This window comes from Euprymna scolopes, chromosome 40 (assembly GCF_053919585.1).
Source record: "Euprymna scolopes isolate OS-2025 chromosome 40, ASM5391958v1, whole genome shotgun sequence".
NCBI lineage: Eukaryota > Metazoa > Mollusca > Cephalopoda > Sepiida > Sepiolidae > Euprymna > Euprymna scolopes.
This window is the reverse complement of record NC_136521.1, coordinates 12,274,504-12,299,937: the sequence shown is the minus strand read 5'-3', so window position 1 is coordinate 12,299,937 and position 25,434 is coordinate 12,274,504. Positions and strand designations below refer to the sequence as shown.

At 34.2% G+C, this 25,434-nt stretch overlaps 1 protein-coding gene across 1 annotated transcript in view; it reads left to right on the top strand.

The window, feature by feature from the left end:
* LOC145265306 (uncharacterized) overlaps nucleotides 1-25,434 on the top strand; it is a 121,925-nt gene that overhangs the window by 39,948 nt on the left and 56,543 nt on the right. The window contains exon 6 of the mRNA XM_080121081.1: nucleotides 21,363-21,502. Within this exon, the coding sequence (XP_079977207.1) occupies nucleotides 21,363-21,502 (140 nt within the window). The remainder of the gene's footprint in view (nucleotides 1-21,362; nucleotides 21,503-25,434) is intronic.

Sequence of the window (25,434 nt, the reverse complement as noted above, 5' to 3'; positions counted from 1 at the left end):
AGAGAAAATAAAAGCTTTCGTTTATAGACGGTTTATATATATATATATATATATATATATATATATATATATATATATATATATATATATATATATATAAAATGTATTTTTTTTTTTACACAATGATAACCACTTATCAAGGCCCGGAAGCCACTCAGGGATAAGGGTTATTGCAAGTACATTACGTTAGTGTGGAGATTTGATGAAGTGTTTACTTAAGGGGGCGGTCCATTAGGAATTTGTTAACATTGGACTTGAAGACATCCAAGTTGTAGTCCGGTGGGAAGCAGGCAGACGGATGTATATGGCGATTAAGCTACACTGATTATTCCGTGTTTCATCCACTCTAGGATTCTTTAGGCTTATGAGGCTGTAGAATCCTAGAGTGGATGAAACGCGGAATATTCAGTGTAACTTAATCGCCATATACATTTTATAACTTATTAACTAGCTCTACCTACGTATTGAGCACTTTTGAAGTAAATACTTAAAGTTTACGCATGAATCTATGCTTTCGTATATTAATTTTATGTGAGTAAATTAAGTAGTTTATATATATATATATATATATATATATATATATATATATATATATATATATATATACTAGCATGGGTGCCCGGCGTTGCCCGGGTGTTTGGAGGTGTATGTTGAGCACAAAAAAAAGTGGTAATAGGAAGGCAGGCTTGAACCCTTACCGCGTAGGAGGAAAAGAACAGGAAAAACATGACGTCTTTGCTGTTACGACCACCGCCAAACTGGAAGGGACGTAGGTTTAAATTAAGGCTAGACAATCGAAAAGGTGATCACTTTCGAAAATATCAGCGAAAAAAGCGATCCCTCCCTGTAGAAAAGTGCCCAGTTGAGGCTGAAGGAATTAATGTTTTTAGCCAATTTTTCGGTATTTGTCGTCTGAAGGGCCGAACTTCAAAACGATACTGATCTTGTGAAAATCCGTCGCCTCTATCGAAAGTTTTAGGCAGACATACAAACATACATGCATACATTTATATATTGTTAGCTCAAATTTTCGACCCAAACCGATTAAAAAGCTTGCCCTATCTCTGAATACCCTTTATGTAAAATTTCAAATGTTTAAACTAGAAATTGTCTGAGTAATTTGGTAGAGACCGCAGGGGGTCAAATTTTTTAAAACTTTGACCCCTATTATGACCCCTTAACATTTATTCTTTTGGGCTCAAATCAAGTTATTAAATTAGATTCATGTTCAAGGAACCTATATCTAAAATTTCAAGTGTTTAGACCCAAAATTGTCGGAGGAGTTTGGTAGAGTTCTCAAAGGTCAAATCGTTAAACTTTGACCCCTTAACAGCCAAATTTCTGGCCAAAAACGGATTACAAAGATTTTACCCAAATCTCAGTACCCTGTATATCAAATTTCAAGTCTGTAGACTTAAAATTGACAGAATTATTGCGTAGGGAAATGTACACAGACAGACAGACAGACACTTTCACTTTTATAGATATATAGATATAATATGGCAGTAATCTGCAGATGAGGGCAATAACTGCTGTGAAAATGAATGAAGGGGAAAGTACAGAGCAGTCTTCTATACATTTGCAATATTGCTAAACCAAACACGTTTTTAAAAAAAATTCTTTCATCTATAGACGGTTTATTAATATACATATAACATTAATTTGAACATGAGGACATTATTATTCTTTAATTTATTTTATTGCAGACTATTATCCTTATCTTTCTTAGTTGTGGTTTCACAACTTTTCGGCCAACTATTCCTCTGGCCTTCGTCAGGTGGTAACCGCAACGGGATAGAAACTCCGAATCTCGTAACTGCATTCTCAGCAATTACTGCCATCCATAGTTGTTGTCGTCTCACCGCGTTTTAGCTAAGTAAACCTCTGGGCGGCTTTGGGTAGGATTGAAACCGTTATCTTCAGACAATTCTCACCTGGAACAGTAGAGATTCAACATCTCTATCCACTGCGCCACGGGTCCCGAAGGGCGATTAAGGTTTGATTTTTCAGAGTTCCTATCCCGTCGACGAAGGCCAGAGGAATAGTTGGCCGAAACGTCATGAAACAACATCTAAGTAAGACGAGTCTGCAATAAAATTAATTAATTAAAAAATATATTATTTTTACTAATCATACAAAAGATGGATGCGTTCCTAGCAACCACGTAACAATTGGTGAAATTACAACAACAGCAACAACAACAGCTAGCAAAATTAGTAAAACTACAAACCCAACAGCAAGGACAATTATTCGAACACCAGACACGCACAGATGAAAAACTCGAATGACTACAGATATAACATGAAAAGCGCGAACAAGAACAACTAATAAAACTAAAGGTTCAACAGCATAAAAATCAACAGTATATTTATTTGAGGCGAAAATAATGCAAAACGTTACTTACACAAACGACGACGCCTCTGTATATCTTGTCGGGTGACAGAATCAAGAAAGGAAAGAGAAAAGAAAAACACTTTCGTCTATAGACGGTTTATTGATATACATATGCCATTAATTTGCATATGAGGGCAATGACTGCTGTGAAAAAATATGAAGGGGAAAGCACAGTACAGTCTTCTTCTTTGGATAGCTGAGAGAGAGAGAGAGAAAGAGAGAGAAAGAGAGAGAGAGTAAGAGGGTGAGAGAGAGAAAGAGAAAGAGAGAGAGAAAAAGAGAGAGAGAGAGAGAAAGAGAGAGAGAAAACAGTCAGTGAAGATTACAATTGAAGTCTGGAGTTGACAAATTTCAGTGTTAATTAACTCTAATTCCATTTACACAAACAAAACGCACATGGCGCTAGCCGAAACAAACATTTTTTCTTTACTGAAAAAATACTTTCCTTTTATGAGAATATTTTCTTTGAGATTCTTTGAACTCTCATTATTCATGAACACTTTATTTATGTCTAAACAAATTTGTCAATAAAAATGATTTTGCATGTATAGATTTTGTCATTCGCCCTTTCTTTTCATAGGTCCTATCTTCCAAAATGTTATTGATCAATGGGGATAATGTTGCAGGTTCCAATATGAACTTTTTAGCTTAGAAATATGGATAAACATTAAAAACATTTTGCGGCAGTGAGGAATATGCAGCATGACCCACTTAAAAGTAGCCCAGAAATGTAGTAGAGAGGAGGAACATTCTTTTATTGTTTAAATTACCTGTAGTGTCATAAAAGATGCTGGAAGGGCTCACAGTTTATATCTATGCATTTCTGGGCACGTTTAACAACGTTTGCAGATATTGCCTGTAAATCTTCTCTGGTGATTCACCCGATAGCGTTGGTAATGTTCTCCTTTAATTGGCTAGATTGTGAGGATTATTTGCATAATAAACTTTTGGCTTAAAGTCCCCCAAAGATAAAAATCACATGATGACAAGTCCGGGGAACGTAGTGGCCATAACTCATTGCTTATTGTTCTTCCGAAAACATACCATGAACTGGTGTCGGTGATCTGTGAGTTGTGTGGCATGTAGAATGCATTTTGTTGGAAGAAGAATTGCATGTTGTCTTGTGGTGTCAGTATGTTGTTAAGAGAAAGATTAGAGAGAGATAATCGGGCTACTTTTAAGTGGACCACTTAATTTGAAAAAAAAAAACATTATAGATTGGAGAAAGAGGTGGGGCTACTTTTAAGTGGGCCGCTTAATCTGAAAAAAAAAATGGAGAATTGAGAGAGAGAGAGAGAGAGAGACAGACAGACAGACAGACAGACAGAGACAGAGACAGAGACCAGACTACTTTTAAGTCGACCGCTTAATCCGAAAACAATTATATAGAGAGAGATCGGACTACTTTAAAGTGGGCTGCTTAATCTGAAAAAAAAAAAAAAAAATGAGTAGAGAGATTAGACAGAGATTGGGATACTTTTAAGTGGGCCGCTTTATCTGAAAAAAAAACTCCAAAATTATAGATTAGAGAGAGAGAGAGATCGGGCTACTTTTAAGTGGATCACCCTGTAGTTTTTATGTTTGTGTGTGTGTGTGTCCTTTTCTCTCTCCCTCTTATATATACATTTACTACAGATGCATTAAATAAATAACCGAAAAAAAATTATATTTCATTTTCTTTTCTTCTATCTGACGTTGTCTGGGAACAATTTTCATTATCAACATTATTTCTCATCATACTTTGAATTTGCCCTTGGACAAGTGATGTCAAAGCTTCATTACGTACATCAAAGTATTATATTTGGTAAGTGTGTGGGTATGTTACAAGATACTTTTGGTATATTCCTAACTGTATGCAGCAAATTGATTTTTATTATTACCTTATTATATTTTGTATGGTGAAGGACAGACACATTTGTTTTACGGGGAGTTATCAGTGAAAAACAGATGTAAATTACAGTATTGCAATTAAACCTCTTTGGACTATTTTCCTTCTCAACATCATTGTTCTTCATTTTACTGTAAGAGCGAGTTAGGTAGGTGAACAAAAGTATCCAGGATCTAGAATAGAATAGAATTTGTCCTACTATTGTCTAAGAGAAATAAATATGGGATTACAGTATTACATTTAAAATGGATAGCGTAGGAAAATGAAGTAGATTATTTTCAACACATAGAAAGAGGGTCCTGGATATGACCTTAAACTATATCCAGTGGTGAGGCCCCAGCTTGCGGGCTTTAGGGAGTGTGGAGCCACCCTTTAATTACCATTGCTCCCAGGTTCACTCTGACCCGGAGTGGTAGTACCTGTTAGGGTCCCAACTATGGGTTAAATAGAAACCGACTTGAAAACAACAAATATATTCTATTAAAAAATTTTTCTTCAAAATCGCTGGATTCGGCATTAAATAACCCGAGAAGGGTTGATATGCCGTAAAATGAAAACAACCAACCAACCATAGAAAGAGAAATGGACAGTGGATGAGAAAGAGAGAGTTGGAGAGAGGGGTTTATGAAAGAGTGGAAAGAGAGAAAGATAGAGGGCAGTTAGGGAGAGAAAGAGGGACATAAGTAGAAGTTTTAGGATAGAGATGTTATAAGTACTATTTAACATTTATTTAGCTTTTTATGGATCCGGGCAACGTCGGATAGCCCCCGCTATTCTTCTATAATATAAATATTACCTGTCTGTTTAAATATATGTATGTATGTATGTATGTATGTATGTATGTATATGGACTAAGATGGCGTGGACATGTGGTGAGGATGTTAGACAGTCGATTTTCCAAACAACTCCTTTATGGAGAGCTCGCCGAGGGAAGACGTCTGGCTCAAAAGCCTAAAATGAGATTCCAAGATTGTTTGAGGTCCATCTTAAAAAAATGTGAAATGGATGAAAGAACCTGGAAGAGTCTTGCTTTGGAGAAGGACCTTGCGGGGAGGTGTGGGCAAGTTTGAGGCTGAAACGTGATATCCGGAAAGGGAGGATGAAAGGAGCAGTGGATGGGCGGGGGCGCCAAATTGGTCTGGAGTGTGAGGTGTGCAGAAGATTATGCCTGAGCAGAGCTGGCATAATAAGTCACCAGACTACTCATCAACGCAGAGGACCACAAAGCAGTCTTGTGTTGCCAGATCTAACCTGTGTCAACTGCGGGCGGACGTACAAAACAGCAGGTGGTTTGAACCGGCATTTGATTATACACAGAAATGACCATCAAGAATGTGCTGCTAGTGGCGCACATATCTGCACAATGTGTGTTAAAGAATGCCATAGTTGTGCAGGGCTTAAAAGCCACCTTCGTGCGGCTCATCACTGATTTGTTTTTATGTTTCTGTATATCTTTTTTTTATGCTGTATTAAGTAATGGCCATGTTCGAAAACGAATTTGCTGCCATCATGTATGTATGTATGTATGCATGTATGTATGTCTCATATAAACTTTCGACAAAGATGACAGATTTTTACGAGATCAGTATCATTTTGAAGCTCGACCCTTTGGACAACAAATATCGAAAAATTGGCCAAAAACATTAACTCCATCACCCTCAACTGGCACTTTTTAACAGGGAGGGGTTGCTTTTTTTCGCCAATATTTTCAAAAGTCGTCGCCTCTTTTCAATTCTCTAGCCTTAATTTAAACCTACGTCACTTTCGGTTTGGCAATCAACGCAACAGCTAATGCGTCACGTTTCTTTTCATTTTCTTTTTCCTCCTTTTCGGTACGGGTTCCAGCCTGCCTGGGCAACGCCGGGCACCCAGGCTAGTCTTCTAACATATAAAGGACAAATGTCTGTTTGTGTGTTTAACTAAAAGTTAAAAAATACAAAACGGACCACCATAAATCTGGTATTTTCTGAAAGAGCAAGGACCTGGATGTGCAATATCTGAAATTCAGAAAAAAATGTTCATTCTGTGAGGGTCAACTAGGTCAGTTTTATTGGGCGGGTCTGATTTTTCCTGGATTTCTAATGTTATAAAGCAATAATTTCAGAAGAAAATAATGTATTTATGTATTAATTTGGAAAACCTGCTGAGTCATCGGGAAATTTCTCTTAAAATTATGATAATGTTGAATTTTATGGTGAAACAAAGATTGCCTAATCACTAACTGTGATGTGTGCATTATATATATATAATATATATACATATATTTGGACTGCCACTTATTATGGAGTCAATCCCGAAAATTGCTGAATCGTTTCACGATATTAAAATCAGTTCATTATATATATATATATATATATATATATATATATATATATATATATATATATATATATATATATATATATATTAGTATATTGGGATGATTAATTGGGATCGGGAATCGGAAAAATCGGAAGATTTAGGGGTATCGGAATCTGAAAATTTCATGCATATTTTCCGATGCAAAAACGATTCTTTTAATTGCCTTTTTTTTATTTGTATACATTTAAAGCAAAATCTACCTATATCAGTAATACTTATAAAATAATTTAACGACTAGTAAAACGAAAATCGCTAGATGATTTCTACAAGTGTATTTTTTCGTTTAGCAAAATATCTGCACATTTAGCATGTGTGGTAATCGGGAAAATAACGACTCTATATTTAAATATTTAGAGATTTATAAGGAATCGAAATCAGAATCGGAATCGATAATTGTATTGTAATCGGAAATTTAGTACGGAATTGGTAATTGTATTGGAATTAGGAAAAATATTGGAATCGTCCCATCACTAATATATATATATATATATATATATATATATATATATATATATATATATATATATATATATATATAATTATTTTTTTTGAGGGGTACAAAACTTTATTATAGCTATGGAAAAGGGAAGACTGGTTGTTTTTTGTGTCCATGATAAAAAGAAGGACGTAGGGAAAATATTTAGATAATGGGGTAGCGTCGGCCGACCAAGTTTCACTGTCACTTTTCAAAAGCCAGAGGGTTTTCTTTTGTTGTTTTTAATAAGTTCTAGAAAAGTAACACTATTTGTTCCCGGAAGTCTTGCATCTCTAGCAAGAAGGTATACAACTTCCAGTAGCCAGAAAATTTAGGCCTAGTTTCTAACTTCAAATGGCCCATAACTAATTCATGATCCAATTGACCTAGCCACCATAATATAGGACATGATAAAAAGTCTACTTTGCCTCTTCTAACTAACATCCTATCCAAATACATATTTAAATATGAAATAAAATGGAGGTGGAAGGACCTGGATACTCAACGTTTTGCCCGATTTATGCGGGCTTCTTCAAGAGGGATGGTCATTGACGAGAGAGTCGGAGGATTGGGGCTATATATAATGATGGGGGAGAGCAGCGTGTTTTCCTTATGTAAATTAGATGTCATATGTACATGTATATACATTTTATGAGAGAAAAAAAAAAAAAACTAAATTAGAGTAAACTAGTGTAGTAGATTACGTCTAAAAGATAAAATATCGTAGAGATTAAAAAAAAGAAATTGTGGTTGGAAATATAGCGGTGAAAGATTAAATAAATAAAATGACATGAGATTACGAAAGAATCTTTTTTTAAATTAGAAATAATTGAATTGGGATAAAATAGCGCAGTAATTTAAAAGATGGTGTCTAAAAATAAGAATAGGAGGTGATAAAATGGAGTCTAAAAATAGATAATGATAAAATACAGTAAATAAGTAAAATAAAAATAAAATTAAGTGAAATTACGAATTTTTTTTTTTTTTTTTTTGTATCGCGTTTAACCGGTGTCTAAGTTGTTTTCTTTAATAATTATTTTCGACAGAAAGGGAGCAACGTGGAAAAAACCTTTTCTTTGCTTAATTATATTGCTGGAATGTGAGATTATAGCTGACTCAATTAAACGTCGTGTGGATCTGTTATGTATGTGTTTAAGGAAAGTTGCTTTGTTAAAATCAAACTGGTGGTCGTTTTCCATGATGTGACAAAATATGGCGTTGAGTGTATTGTTGTTTTTTACATCTCTTTTGTGTTCATATATTCTTTTATTTAAATTACGTTGAGTTTCTCCTACGTATATTCTTCCACAATCAAGGCAGGGTATGGAATATATTCCGGCTTTGGTGTTAATGTTGGAATTAGTTATAATTTTACGTGTTAGATCCCTAATTGTTAAAGAGTTTAGTTTTGTTATTTTAATGCCTGTCTTATTTAGGTTCTTATAGATTGTGTCGTTGTTTTTATTAGTTGGTAATATTAATTGTCTGTTGTGTGTCTGGCTATTTAGGGAATGGTCTCGGTTTCGGTTATGGTCAATTTTTAGTGCTTTTCTTTTTGTATTTGCCGAAAATTGTTGAGGGTATTGCAAGTTCAAGAATGTACGTTCGATATACTCAAATTCTTCCACGATGTATTCTTCACTGTATATTCTCAGGGCCCTAAGAAAAAATCCTATTAGAATACCTCTTTTTACTTTATCATCGTGATGAGAGTAAAAGTGTATGTAATCATTTTTATTCGTGACTTTCCGATGGACTTTAAAACTTTGATGATCATTGTTATTTATGATAACACCTCCATTTTATTTCATATTATTTCATATTTATGATAACACCTCCATTTTATTTCATATCGTCGGATTTAATCCAGCTCAGCAATCATATTCAAATATAAAGACACACTATTTGTCCATGTCCATATCTCCCTCCTTGGCTGCTCGAGATGAAACCTGTCGACCAGATCGGATCTGGTTATCAGGTCAGCCAGGCTGATTTTTACACCGCTCTGTACCTCTATCTGCTTGCCCAATTTTATCTATCTGTTTTTGATAAGCAATATTGGCCACAACCAACCTGGCTGCTGCGTCTCTATAACGTCTACCATCATTGACAGGGTACATTTCACAAGCAAAGAGACACCCTTCCCTTCGGGATTCGCATATGCTGAAAAGATGTCAAAGTCCCTGGCTAATACCTGGTCATGCTTAGATGAAATGAAGTGCGTCTCCTGGACTGCAGTCACATTCATTCCCTGGGTCAAGTAGTCTCTCCGGACTCATGCTGCCCAGCCTGCAAACCTCAAGCCCTCACATTAACACTAACTAAGCAAAGAGACATGATCTTACCGTGTTCAATGTTACCAACGCTGCCGACATCTTAGGGAAAATTATAGTTTCAAAGCCCTATACGTACTTGAATGCTCAAAAAATGGGACCCTTACCTTGAACTCAGGCAAAAGTTCGTTTAGGGAAGAGTCATTCTTTTTTACAAAATCTATATCAGGAAATTCCGCCTCCATGGTGCCAGCATTTGCCAGATAGAGTTTTTTTCGACTGGCTGGAATTCTAATGAAGGTGATCACGAGAGGGTCATCTGGGAAATTGGATTGGTCTTCAATGTCTTTACCCCTTATATAAATCTGTTTGGGATTGTACTTTTTTATGTTGAAGAGACAGGTCCCTACTGAAGGACAGGGGGTTAATTTTGCAAATGCCCAGTATAAGTTAAAAGGTGGAGTTCTATTGCTTGTTTTCTGGCGAGAATGAGAGGCTTAAATGCTCCTTATCCCCGGTTTTGTAGCAGGTTTGGATTGGGGTTGGTGTGTGTGTGTGTGTGTGTGTGTGTGTGTGTGTGTGTGTGTGTGTGTGTGTGTGTGTGCTTTGAAGTCTACAGTGTGAGGACCAATGTTGATGTATGTGTTAATGTATGAGTTGATGCACTTTCTTATGTTGTTTCCCTGAGGATGGAAGTTGGACTTGTGGTTCTAGGTGTTGTCCGGCAAGGTGTATGCTCCATATCAGATGGGGTGGTTTTCCTTCCCTTTCCTCTTCACTCTTTTTTCTCTTTCTTATTGTCTTTTTGTGGACCCGAGGGGAACAAGTTGTATGTACTTTTTCTCCCTCCTGCTCGCTCGCTCGTTCCTCCTTATCAGAGGAGTTTCTCGATTTTTTTTATTCCCTGCCTACTTAGCAATGTCTTTTTACTATTGTTGCTGTTGCTGCAGTTTTTTTGTTGTTGCTGCTGTTACTTCTGTTGTTGCTGCTGTTGCTGCTGCTACAGCTGTTGCTGCGAATGCTGTTGTTGTTGCTGCTGGTGCGGTTGTTGCTGCTGCTGTTATCGTTGAGTGGGTGACGAGGCTGCGGTAGAAAGGATTGCATTCTTCTGTTTCTAGCCCACCATTCCTCCTTGGCTTTTTCCCAATGTTTTGTCGTCTTCGAGGCTGGGGCAGTCAGTGGTGCTGGTCGGCTGGAAATTATCTTTTTCTGACAGTTCTTGGCCATGTTGCCTTGCCCCTGGCAAAACAAGCAGTGTGGACAGTGGCCCTTCCTGACTACCATTAAATTTTATTTTTTAAGTTCCAGCACCGTCAGAATTACCAGGAAGCCTTCCCTTTTCAGCTTCATCGCCAACGTGTAATGGGTGTCTGGAGTGTGCTTCAAAACCTTACGAGGTCCACCTGCACCACGTTACCGAATTGCCTGAAAAATGCTCTCAAGTATTCTGCTTTCAGCTCAGCTGGGGGTGTTGTATGCGTGAACCTGGGTTGCTTCTTTTGCCTTGGTACTTGGGTAGCAGCTTTAGTCGCCCACTTCTCAATTCTTTCCGAAAGAACTGCTCTGCTTGATCCATTGTGGGGAGAAGGATGTTCCACATAGCGTAACTCTTCTCACACATGTTTGTGGCTGGAATGCTCAATTTTTTTAGGAGCTCCGCCATGCCATCCTTTTTGAGCTCGAGGAGACGATTCTCCCTGAGATCGGATGTAACCAGGGACAAAACCCTGTCTGCTATCGCCCTCCAGGCACCCAGTATCGGCTGCAAGACATTACCTTCGATGTATTGTTAGTACTTCATGAGTTAAAGACTTTTGTATTCCTTGGAGTCAGATTCTTCTCTGTAGTCTTCCCTACCCATTCAAACCCTTCTAATGAGTTGCTTGCTGGGTCCTTTGTTGGGTCCGATCTTGTTGTTGGGGTTTATTTTGGTTTAACTCCCTCATTTGGGGAGCTCCGGGTGGCAGAGTTCCACATTTGGAGGGCTGACCCTGAAAATTCTTGTGTTTGGTTTTGTGCCTTCTTTGTTTCTGGGTTTGCCTTTTTTTGGGGGGGGGGGCTGCCCTTTTCAGGAGCATCTTTAGGGGCAGTCGTAGTTTGTATTATTTTCTGGGCGGTATGATCCCTCTTTCTCCCTGAGGATAGCAGTTAAATAAATAAATAAATAAATGAATAAACCTCCAACGTGCATAACATGGCAGTCACCCTTCACTGTTGAACACATGTCAATTGTCTGTAAGGTCTAAAAACATACAAAAATACTACCAAAATATGAAGGATCTATTTAACAAAAAGACAAAACAAGGAACTGTACGAACCAATTCCATTGCAAAAAATCCACACTTAAGAATCTTCAATAAATAACCCTTCATGGAATTAAATGAACTAACAGGTACGATATGACGTTAAAAACCAACCAAACTAATAGATTTGTGATGCTTGATCTTTTGTATTTTTTTTTATCCATGCTGACCTCGGCTGACCTCGGCTGACTGAATTTTTGCCTGACCTCTGCTGACTGAATTTTTGCCTGACCTCTGCTGACTGAATTTTTCCTGACCTCTGCTGACTGAATTTTTTCCTGACCTCTGCTGACTGAATTTTTGCTTGACCTCTGCTGACTGAATTTTTGCCTGACCTCTGCTGACTGAATTTTTGCCTGACCTCTGCTGACTGAATTTTTGCCTGACCTCTGCTGACTGAATTTTTGCCTGACCTCTGCTGACTGAATTTTTCCTGACCTCTGCTGACTGAATTTTTGCCTGAACTCTGCTGATTAAATTTTTCCTGACCTCTGCTGACTGAATTTTTCCTGACCTCTGCTGACTGAATTTTTGCCTGAACTCTGCTGATTAAATTTTTCCTGACCTCTGCTGACTGAATTTTTGCCTGACCTCTGCTGACTGAATTTTTGCCTGACCTCTGCTGACTGAATTTTTGCCTGACCTCTGCTGACTGAACTTTTGCCTGACCTCTGCTGACTGAATTTTTGCCTGACCTCGGCTGACTGAATTTTTGCCTGACCTCGGCTGACTGAATTTTTGCCTGACCTCCAAACATATTTTTAGAACTAGAGCATGACCCTGCAGCTTAAACCCAATTACATTGTTGCAGCAATCTGCAGACCGCATCCAAGTAAATAAATGATGGATTACATTTTTGTTGTGTAGATTTAAAAGCAACAAAAATGTTGTGCACAAGAAAACAATAAATCTGAAATAAGTTACTATCTTCTTTAGGAAGGCCCGGCGTTTATAAGCTCCTAGGACTGACCTCCACCTCAGACCTGAAATACAAAACTAACATCGAATCCATTTTTAAGTTTGGAATTATTCTACTGATTTTCTCTGTTCTGATTTGCAGCACCTCATGTAATGAGGAAAAGGGTGGCTGGTTACATTTAATATACATTAAAATACACATAATATATATAAACTTTCTCTTGTCACCACAAATGTTCAGATCATTACTTTGCTCAAACTGAAATGACTGGCTTTCTCCTTTAGTAAGCCTACTTCTTTTATATTCCATGCAAAAATCCACACTTAAGAATCTTCAAAAAATAACTCTTCATGGAATTAAATGAACTAACAGGTACGATATGACGCTAAAAAACCCAACACAACCATGTCAAACCAAAATAAATTTGTGATGCTTGACCTTTTGTATTGCTGAACTTTGCTGTCTGAATTTGTGAATTTGTGAGTGACCTCCAAATGTATTTTTAGAACTAAGTCCAATAAATTTATGAAGATTTACCTTTGTTGCTGTTTTGGACTATTGCAAACCTTAATACACACACCAGACAATGCTTCAAGCAAAGTACGAAGTGCCTTCAATAAGTTTCCAGACCTTTTTCGTATAGGCGCTTTTTACTGATAGACATGAAACTTTAGTCCCCTTCGAAGTAATCTCTCCGGGATGCAATGCAGTTGTTATACCGTTCCAACAACTTCTGGGGTCCTGGATATGAACTAAAACTATATCCGATGGTGAGGCCCCACCTTGCGGGCTTTGGGGAGTGTGGAGCCACCCTTTAATTGCCATTGCTCCCAGGTCCACTCTGACCCGGAGTGGTAGTACCTGTTAGGGTCCCAATTATGGGTTAAATAGAATCTGACTTTAAAAAAATATACTCCATTAAAAATCGTTCTTCAAAATAACTATATTCGGCATTAAATAACCTGAAAAAGGTTGATATGCCGTAAAACAAAAACAACCAACCAACCAACAACTTCTGGAAGGCTCCATGGAAGTCCTCTTGTGTGAGCGTTGCAAGATGATCCAAAAGCAGTCTGAAGCATTCCATACTTTTCTGTGGTATTTTTTCCAAGTTTAAAACAGACTTTTATTGCATATCGTTCTTCTAAATTGTCCTCACGTCCAGATTGTAGTTTTGAAATTCACTAGTTTTGACAATCAGGCTTTAGAAGAGTGTATTCCAATTCCTGCTGTAACTGTTCATTTGAATCTGAAATCATAAAAATTGGTAAGTGATCTCATAAGATGACATATTGAATTTTTAAGAATCTACGATAATTTTAAATGCTTATACAAAAAAAGTCTGGAAACTTATTTAAGGCACCTCATACTTACGTTAGTATAGTCAATACGCCTGCAGATAACCCGCACATGAGAATCTACGATAATCTTTCATGGAATTAAATGACCTAACAGGTATGATATGCCGTTAAAAAACAAACCAAACTAAAATACATTTGTGATGTTTGACCTTTTGTTTCTGTGTTGGTCTGTTGTAAATATGAAGGGTCTATTAAACAACGTTCATATAGACAATACACGATTTTGATAAAAATGTACGACCAAAATTATTCCCGATCAGTCTACGACTGACTACTCCTGCTGTTTGTCATCTAGAAACAACGTGTAAAGTTGCTTGAATCAACAGGACTGGTTGGTTGGTTGTTTTTGTTTTACGGCATATCAACCCTTTTCGGGTTATTTAATGCCGAATCCAAAGATTTTGAAGAATTTTTTTTTTTAATAGAATATATTTGTTGTTTTCACGTCGGTTTCTATTTAAGTTGGGACCCTAACAGGTACTAACACTCCGGGTCAGAGTGAACCTGGGAGCAATAGTAATTAAAGGGTGGCTCCACACTCCCTAAAGCCCACAAGCTGGGGCCTCACCACTGGATATAGTTTAAGGTCATATCCAGAACCCCCATTGGGGGACTTTTACCCTCTGCAGGGGGGCAGTGGCGTATTCTAATGCCCCACCGACAGGGCCGAATCAGCAGGAGCAAAATCGGACAATTTAGTCGTGTCGGATTTTGATAGTAAATAAAGGGGTTTACTACAATTGTAAGACTAAATAATGGACCCTTTTGCAGTTTAGGGAAACAGAAATATGAGGAAGAAAAATGGGACAGAAGTCATGTTACACCGGTAGTAAGAATCCCACTTGATTGAGTAATGAAATTTACGTTATTACTATAAAATATTGATAGAATTTAAAAATCGAAATTATTGTAAAACAACTTAATTACTAAGTATTTAATAATTATTAGTATAAAAACATAATTATTGTAAAAGAATTAAAAAAAAACTAAAGTCATATTTAAATAATGCAATTCGATGGGCTATTAAAAGTAAAACATTTTACTTTATTTTAAAACTAAAAAAAAATAATTAAATCGAAAATGCAAGGAAGTCGAAAGCAAATCTAGGTGTATCAGAATCTTTGTAGGAATTTTTGACACCCCTAACATGAAACTGTGAATAAAATATAAAAAACTCGTAATTTCTCTTTTAAAAGTGGGTTGTTTATTTTCTTTATGGATTATACTTTCAAAATAAACTATTAAAGTTGTTTTAAAAGTAATAGAAATATTTTTTTTATTAAAAAAAAACAGTAATGAATTTTACGAACTCAATATTTTTTAATTTTTAAACTTTAAATATCTATCAAAATTTTTCTATTGATTCTATTTTTACGATATTTTCAGAGTCAATGTGAAATTTTATGCTCTTTCCAATAAATCGAATATAATATTTTAAACAAACGTTTTTTTTTAATTCCCACCCCCATTTTCAAATGTCTATTAAAAAGTAAATAATTAATTTACTCACAAAAGTTTTATATATCACAAATTGAAGAAAAAAGGTCAATAAATAATATATTCAAATTTAAAAAAAAGTAGTGTTTTTTAGAAATTTACCTGTAAAGTTCGAAGTTTAAAACCTTTTTTTTTAAACCAGATTGTTTGTTTTTCTTTTGTTTTTTTTTTTAATGAAACATTGGTCCTTGTTCCATTAATTGAAATAAATTAGGGCTTGAATTACATTTTTCGAGTAGTTATAAGCTTGGAAAGACAAGGGGTCGAATAATTCACGCTTCCCATTTTGAAATGTCTATTAAAAAGTAAATAGTTAATTTACCCACCAAAGTGTTATATATCACAAATTGAAGAGAAAAGGTCAATAAATAATATATTCAAATTAAAAAAAAAGTAGTGTTTTTTTAGAAATTTACCTATAAAGTCCGAAGTTTAAAACCTTAAAAAAAAACACGTTTTTTTTTTTTTTTTTTTTTTAATGAAATCTTGGTCCTTGCTCCTTTAATTGAAAAAAAAATTAGGGCTTGAATTACATTTTTCGAGGAGTTATAAGCTTGGAAAGACGGGGTGGAATTATTCACTATTTTTCACGAAATTTCTGACACAACTAGCAAATTGCTGATCCGGTGTGGTGTAGAAGGAAATCGACTCCAATATTTCCGCATATATTATTATGTATCAGAGAACAATATCAGTTCTAATTATCTTTGTTTGTTTGTAAAAACATCTGTTTTCTACTATTGTCAATTTGAATATCGTTTCTTTTTATCATTTGTAAGTATCTTTATTTGTTTGTCATTTTATTTATAAAATTACGCGGGAGTGATTCAATAAAAAAAATCATTTTTTAAAAAATTTCCTGTATTTAATAAAAATCATTTAATAAAAAAAAATTTGTTTTCTAATATTGTCAATTTCAATATTTCATTTTATTTATGAAATGACGAAAATTTCACTACCCAATCAAGTGGGATTCTTACTACCGGTGTAACATGACTTCTGACCCATTTTCTTCCTTATATTTCTGTTTCCTTAAACTGCAAGAGGGGCATATAATGTACGATTTTTTGCTCCTGCTTCTGATTTGTTATTAAAGTAACTTTTACTACTGGGTTTTGCAAAATATTGTAAAAATCTGTTGTGGTATTATTAAAATAAACGATAAAACTCAGAAAATATTCTAAAAATCTGTTGTGGCATTATTAAAATAAACAATAAAACTCAGAAAATATTGTAAAAATCTGTTGTGGCATTATTAAAATAAACAATAAAGCTCAGAAAATATTGTAAAAATCTGTTGTGGCATTATTAAAATAAACAATAAAACTCAGAAAATATTGTAAAAATCTGTTGTGGCATTATTAAAATAACAATAAAACTCAGAAAATATTGTAAAAATATGTTGTGGCATTATTAAAATAAACGATAAAACTCAGAAAATATTGTAAAAATCTGTTGTGGCATTATTAAAATAAACAATAAAACTCAGAAAATATTGTAAAAATCTGTTGTGGTATTATTAAAATAAACAATAAAACTCAGAAAATATTGTAAAAATCTGTTGTGGCATTATTAAAATAAACAATAAAACTCAGAAAATATTGTAAAAATCTGTTGCGGCATTATTAAAATAAACAATAAAACTCAGAAAATATTGTAAAAATCTGTTGTGGTATTATTAAAATAAACAATAAAACTCAGAAATTCCAGTCGAGAGGTTAGTTTTGTCAAATATATTTTTAGATTTATATAAAAAGTATTTACAAAAATTCTTTTTTAATATTATTTTTTTTTAAAATTCTGTGTGCCACTTTCCCCCACGTTTTTATTCGTTAAAAATCCTTGTAAAAAAACAAAAACAAACACGTTTATTTTTTAGATTAATCGCGACCTGGTTTTACTAATTATGCCCGACTAAAACTTAAACACAATTTTATGGACGTCTAATTAAAGCCTGGAACAATTATCTGACACATTGTATTGGAAAAAAATAATTGTCTCAATCTTTAAGGGTTTAATTAGTCAAAGCAACTTCGTCAGGGGTGATTTACTCAGTTCATTAGTGCAAAAAATATTGTTATTAAAATAACCAATAAAACGAAATTACTCAAGTTTCAGTCGAGGCTATTTTGTCAACCGTCTTTTTAGCTTCATACCTAAAGATATTTGCAAAGAATAATGTTTTATAAAAAAAAACCTTCTATCTTAAGCCAGATAATAAGCAAAATAAATACAGATACATCTATTTATATATATTGAAATTCTTAAAGATAAATATCTTTTCCCAATCCAGTGTGCCACTTCTGGGAGAACTGGATTTTCCTCACGTGTAAAACGGACCTTATGTCTAACTCTGACCTCTGCCAGTAAATAACTCTTCTTCTTTTTCTTTTTCTTTTTCTTCTTCTTCTTCTTCTTCTTCTTCTTCTTCTTCTTCTTCTTCTTCTTATTATTATTATTATTATTATTGTTATTATTATTGATGTTTGGCAATATTTAACTATTAAAATTATACGAAATCAAGTTTCATTTTTTTACACCACTTATCAAGGCCTTGAGGCCACTCGAGGATAAGGGTTAAAGAGTGCACAGTAGAAATTGGACAATATAGTAATTGTTAGTAATAGAAATTTGGTGAATTATATGGAACGGCTCATCAAGAACTTGTTTACGTTAGACTTGAAAAGAACCATGACCCATATTGTAATCAGCTGGAAAGTAGGAAGACAGAATACAATTCCATAGGCGTGTAGTTCTAATAAAGAAGCTTTGTTCATGGAATCTACGTTTATGTTTAGGTACAGATGAAGAGTGGGGGAAATTATTGATAGTGGTTTCTGCTAGACGGGTGTTTCTTGTGAAAGTTTGGCGAGGGGGCCATAGATTGGAGCTCAGCCGAGCACTTGCCATGAAAATAACGACAAAACAGAGACAAGCACGCAACATTTCTTCTGTGAGATAGAGGTTGCAGGGAAGAGAACAGGACATCCCCTACTAGGCTACGAAGTCTATTTTGAACTCTATCAAGGCAGAATAAGTCATTTCTAGCAGCTCCTGTCTAGATGTGGCAACAGTACTCCATCCTTGGATGTACCTGGCTCTTATATAGATAGAGAAATGAATCCGCAGTGAGATATCTACTGGATCGATAGAAGGATCCCACCATTTTTCCAGCGGCCTTGGCAACGGATTTAATGTATGTGCTCCACTTAAGATCAGGAGTAAAAGTCAAGCCTAGAAGCTTGTCAAAACATGAGGCCTCCCCAAGACGAGAGCCATTCATTTCAATGGATGCCAGATGGGAATCAGAGCTTTGATGATGTAAAGATAAAAGCTTTTGGCAAAATCTCAAAAGTTATTTGTAAAAAAAAAAAAAACCCTTGAATTTTATAAACTTGAATGAAACACACAAACACCCCCCACACACATTGCTATAAAAATAACATTTATCATTTTAAAAGTAACCAAATATTTTTCTTTAACTTAAGGAACTTTTTTTTCTTTTTTTACTCGTATTTAAAAAAAAATTCCCCGAATAAAAAATGAATAAATAAAAAAACTTGTTTATTTTGGATGAAGACTTTTAACGGATTCTACTTTTTACAAAGATTTTCTAGCTTTACGTTGTTATTGTGTTACAAAATTCAAATTTAAAAAAGCTCACTTGTAAAATTAAATTTGAAAAAAAAACAAAAAAACTCTCGGCTGAAAGTTGTTACTGACTAAATTCGTTTTGTTTTTATCTTAATAATAAAGAAATAAATTTGTATATTTATTTATTTATTTTTACAAAGATTAAAAAATAAAAATTTGCACACTGAGTTGAAAAAAGTCTTCTAAATTTTTTTTCCATAAACGTCTTACACGTGTTTCGTTGTAATGATGGGGAATATGGTCCATTGTGTTATCATACAGATATGACAAATAGTAGATAAAGCATAATATATTGTTTCTGTTTTTTTTTTTTTTAGATGAGATTTGATCATCTATATTTCTTGTTTCGATCGGACTATTATTCTTATCGAGACTGTTTCTTATTTGTGAAAAATAACTTACTTTACAAAGGGGAGGGGCAGTTCTAATAAAGTTCGACAGGGGATTGTCTCCTTTTTATTGTTGAAATTTTAAGGTGTTGTTTTTCCTACAAATGTTCCCATATGATGCTAATTTATACGCTTCGTCTGTTTAGTAATTTTTCTTTTTCTTTTTTTAGCATATGTGCTTCTTCTTTGAGTCGTCTGACTCCTCACCTTCCATCCCTCTCAATTATTTTGACCTCGTTATACAAAGGGAAGTGTGTTCCCTTTTCTTTCTATATGTGATCAGACGACGCAAAAAAAAAACCCGACACATATGCTAAAAAAAAAGAAAACTTATTAATCAGAACCAGCATAGAAATTAGCATCATACGAGAACCTTTAATTGTAGGGGGAAAAAATGTACAACTCCCTCTTTTAAAATTTCAACGATTAAAAAGAGATAATTCTTTTTCGAACTTTAATAGAGTTTCCTTCCCTCTTGTTAACCAAATTTTTTTCACACATACGAAACCACGGCGGAAAAACAAAAAACAACTCCAAGAAAACGAAGCCATCTATGAGGTCAGAAACTTTTTTCCTTTCTTTTCTTTTCCAAGATAACGACCACCATGCCTGACGAAGGTCAAAGGCTACACCGATTGAAACGTTGCACAAATAACATTCAAGATGAGAACAAACAATCAAAACAAGCAATATAAACAATCATCTCAGAAATTTACAACTGATTATTAGTATCATAGTTTTCGGACTACTGTTCTCATATTGAGTGTTATTTTGACAATGTATCGACAGATGTAACCTCCGACCTTCTTGAGGTATATCTTGTCAAAGTCTGGAATCTTTCTGTCGAACTCGGGAATTTTTCTCTCGAATTTGGGAATCTGCACGGAATTTCGAACGTGACCCATTATTTACCCTACAGAGATAGCATGCTCTCGTTCCGTCAGTCACGACTGGTTAGAAGTCCCAACTAATTCGCAACTGTATTGTCGCCCGTACTAAGGATTGAGCCTTTAACCCTACAGAAGAGTCTAAGTTTACAACTGAATTTGGTTAAGTAGTACCTCAGTCACTACACAGACAGAAAGATTTCCGAGTTGACAAGATACACCTCAGGAAGATCGGAGGTTACATCAACCGAAACGTTGTGAAAAATAACACTCAAGATAAGGGCAGTAGTTTGAAATATTTCAGATAATACGAAGCATAATATTTATTTATTAATTATTATTAATGACAGGGTTCAGATTTGAGTGGGCAATTTGGGCAGCCAACCCAAAACCAAAACTAAATCCTCCTTCCCCTCTTCCCCTTCCCCCTCCTAAAAAAAAACAACAACAAAGAAACAACAACAAAATATAAAAAATAGTTCAAGCGAACAATGACAACAAATAAAAAGAAAAAAACGAAAGAAAAAAGAAAGGATATAATCGCACTAATGTCTCAATTAGTCGCAAGTAATTAGTCAATAACTCACGCTAGTTAGTTGTAACTTTGCATGTAGTCCCACTTCTATTGTGCTGTGCAGAGTATTCTTTAGCGGGCGCCATTTTGAATGGCTAATCGTTCTTGGTGACTGTTAATGCCAAATACACAAGACGCTAATCGCGAAGAACAAAACATTAACAATGACTAATCAACGCCTGTTTCTTTATTTCGGTCATCTCAAGAATCGGCAAGACCCGTGCCATTTCCAAGATTACCGCACAAGACGGCACTCGGCAACAAACAGTTCTCTTTTGGGAATTCAGTAAGAAGAGATTACGCCGTGGAACTTTGAAGGAACAGGAAAAACACGGAAAAGGGTAGACATTTTTTTTTTTTTTAATAAAGTAGAAACAACAAAGAAAGAAGAAAAATGCCGAACTACACCCTATATTACTTCAATGGTCGCGGTCGGGCCGAAATTTGCCGAATGCTTTTTGTCGCCGGCGATGTGAAATACAACGATAGAAGGGTCGAGGTCAATGAATGGGACACATATAAGGGACGTAAGTGCTTCATTTAATTTCTAATCTACGGCTTCAACCGCTCGTTATTGTTTTGCAATTTAATTCCTATTCACTACTTGATATCATTGAAACGAAACTAATCTATAAGAAAAAGAAGAAACTAATCGATAAGGAGACAATACTAATTTCTAAGAAAAAATGAAGACAATACTAATCGATAAGAAGACAAAAACTAATCGATAAGAAGACAAAACCAATAGACAAGAATAAATAATTCATCGATGAGAAAAAGACACAACTAATCGATTAGAAGAAAAGACAAAAGCGATTAGAAGAAAATACTAATCGATAAGATAGAGAAGACAAAACTAATCGATAATAAAAAGACAAAAATAATCGATGAGAATAAAAATTAACTGTACGAAAAGAAGATAAGAAGTCAAAACTAATTAATAAGAAACATTAGGACAGAACTAATCCATAAGAAGGCAAAACTAATTGATAAAAAATTAAGACAAAACTAATCGATAAGAAGTCAAAATTAATTAATAAGAAACATTAGGACAGAACTAATCCATAAGAAGGCAAAACTAATTGATAAAAAATTAAGACAAAACTAATCGATAAGAAGTCAAAACTAATCGATAAGAAAAATTAAGACAAAACTAATCGATAAGAAGGCAAAATAAATTGATAAAAAATTAAGACAAAACTAATCGATAAGAAGTCAAAACTAATTGATAAAAAATTAAGACAAAACTAATCGATAAGAAGGCAAAACTAATTGATAAAAAATTAAGACAAAACTAATCGATAAGAAGTCAAAACTAATCGATAAGAAAAATTAAGACAAAACTAATCGATAAGAAGGCAAAACAAATTGATAAAAAATTAAGACAAAACTAATCGATAAGAAGGCAAAACAAATTGATAAAAAATTAAGACAAAACTAATCGATAAGAAGTCAAAACAAATTGATAAAAAATTAAGACAAAACTAATCGATAAGAAGTCAAAACTAATCGATAAGAAAAACTAAAACAAAACTAATCGATAAGAAGGCAAAACAAATTGATAAAAAATTAAGACAAAACTAATCGATAAGAAGTCAAAACTAATCGATAAGAAAAACTAAAACAAAACTAATCCATAAGAAAGCAAAACTAATTAATCAGAAAAATTAAGATAGAATTAATCGATAAGAAGGCAAAACTAATTGATAAGAAAACTTAAGACAAAACTAATCGATAAGAAGTCAAAACTAATCGATAAGAAAAATTAAGACAAAACTAATCGATAAGAAGGCAAAACTAATTGATAAGAAAACTTAAGACAAAACTAATCGATAAGAAGGCAAAACTAATTGATAAAAACCTTAAGACAAAACTAATTCACAAGAAAACAAAACTAATAAATATAAAAATGTTTTCGTTCATTAGCCCACTTTTCATTTCTAATTAGTTTCGTCTTTATTTTCTTAAAATTTTCTTAAAACACGTTCGAACGTACATTTTCGCAATTTTAGTGAGAATAAAAAATGGATCGATAGGATAAAGAAGACACAATTCATCGATAAGAAAGAAAAAGACAAATCGATAAAAAGAAAATACGAATCTATGCGAAAAAGAAGACAAAACTAATCGATAAGAAGACAAAGCTAATCGAGATGAATATGTTTTCGTTTGGCAAGTTCGCTATCTTATCGATTAGTTTCGTCTTAATTTTTCTTAAAAATTAGCGAATTTTGACATTTTATTCAAGTAATTACCAAATTTAAATAGGAAACAAAATTTAAAAAACCCTGATCTCTCTCACTTTCTTTCTACTTCTCTTTGTCCCTCGAAAATGCATGCACTTCCATTTTTGTTTAATTTTCAACGAAGGAAAATAATTTTCAACGAAGAAAATTAATTTTCAACGAAGAGAACGAATTCAAATTTTTGATTTACATTTTAAATTTCTTTGTCTCGCTTCCGTTTTCCCCTTTCTTTCTTTTACTCGATTTACTTTCTTATCCGTATTATACGTTTTGGCCGATGTAACCTTCCACCTTCTTTAAGTGCGTTTTTTTTTTTTTGTTTGTGTCTTTTTTTTTTTTGGACTTGAAAACCTTTTCGCCGAACACGGATGTTGGAAAATAATGTACTACAATATGTAAGATCTAGATGATATTTATTTAATTTTGTGTTGGAATATTTTTTTAGATGAGGATTGATTATTCGTATCGTTTTGAATATTCGGACTAATATTCTCATCCTTGGAAATATATATATTCACAACGTTTCAGCCGCTGTAACCTCCTGATAATAACCGATACGTTATATACATATTACAACTAATTAAGTTCTTTCTTCCAATCCTCTCCCCATTTATCTTCCTCTCTCTCTCTCTCTCTCTCTCTCTCTCTTTCTCTCTCCCCCCTCCTCTCTCTCCCCCCTCCTCTCTCTCTCTCTCTCTCTCTCTATATATATATATATATATATATATATATATATATATATATATATATATATATATATATATATATAATTATAATTGAATAATAATTATTCTTTTATACCTACAGACACTAGTATTTTATGCTTACGCAATCATCAGTATAGGATGAAAATTTCTGCCGTTTGGGAGATTCGAACCAAGCCACAAAGCCACTTTTGACTCCATTTACTAAGCTTCTACTCCCGAGCCACAAAACAATTGCCACAAGAACTAACAAATGCTCAATTCGGGCGCAGGATAAAGAGTTACATAGGAACTATATTACATTATCAAGTCAATAAGTGTTAGAGAACGAAAAATAAGGGAGAAACCCCTTTTAAACCATTGCATTTCGGAGCAAAAATGCTTCTCGTCAGAAGAGGAGGAAAAGCCGGCATTATAAAAAAATTAGGATAAAAAGACAACAAGTTTAAAAACATTCAGATTAGAAATGGAAAAAATGAGGGGGGGGGTAATATGATGGGGACAAAAGAGAGAAGGTCATAAAAGATAGAAACTAAAAAATAAAAAAGTTTTTATTTTTTCCAAATATTAAGAGAATTTAAAGAATCCTGATAATTTTGTCGTATTAAGAAATCATTTTTTAGCTCCATTTTATTATATACATACTAGCATGGGTGTCCGGCGTTGCCCAGGTGTTTTGAGGTGTATGCTGAGCAAAACAAAAAAAAAAACGGTCAATTTTTTTAACTTTGACCCCTATTATGACCCCTTAAAATTTAATGTTTAGGGCTCAAATAAATTATTAAGTTAGATCCATGTCCAAGGAATCAATATCTAAAATTTCACGTGTTTAGACCCAAAATTGTAGGGGGAGTTTGGTATAGTTCTCAATGGTCAAATCGTTGAACTTTGACTCCTTAATCGCCAAATTTCTGTCCGAAAACCAATCACATCGATTTTCCAAAATCTCAGTACCCTGTATATCAAATTTCAAATCTGTAGGCTTAGAATTGACAGAGTTATTGCGTAGGGAAATGTACCGACACACACAGAGACACACAGAGACACACACACAGACACATATATATATATATATATATATATATATATATATATATATATATATATATATATATATATATATAAAAATAAAAATTACAATAAGTTTACCAAGGTAATCAAAATGGTAAACTTAAAATATATTATAAATATTAAAGCGTTAATATTTACAAGTAAAGTAATTTGTTCATATATATATATATATATATATGATGATTGCAACGTCTTGTCAGACGAGTGCAACTCCCTCAGACATTTAAAATCCATGAGCCCAAATGCCTGAGGGAGTATCTATACAAAGATGATGTTACAGAGTCTTAGCTTTGTACGACAGCTAAGTCTCTCTCTCGGTTCAAAATGTTGAGATCCAGCAACAAGCAAGAGCAAGATAGCCAGCAACAAATTAAACTGCAGACCAGCTTAATGCGGGTACTAGTCTCCCGCTTTGTTTTTTAAATCAGAGATTTGATT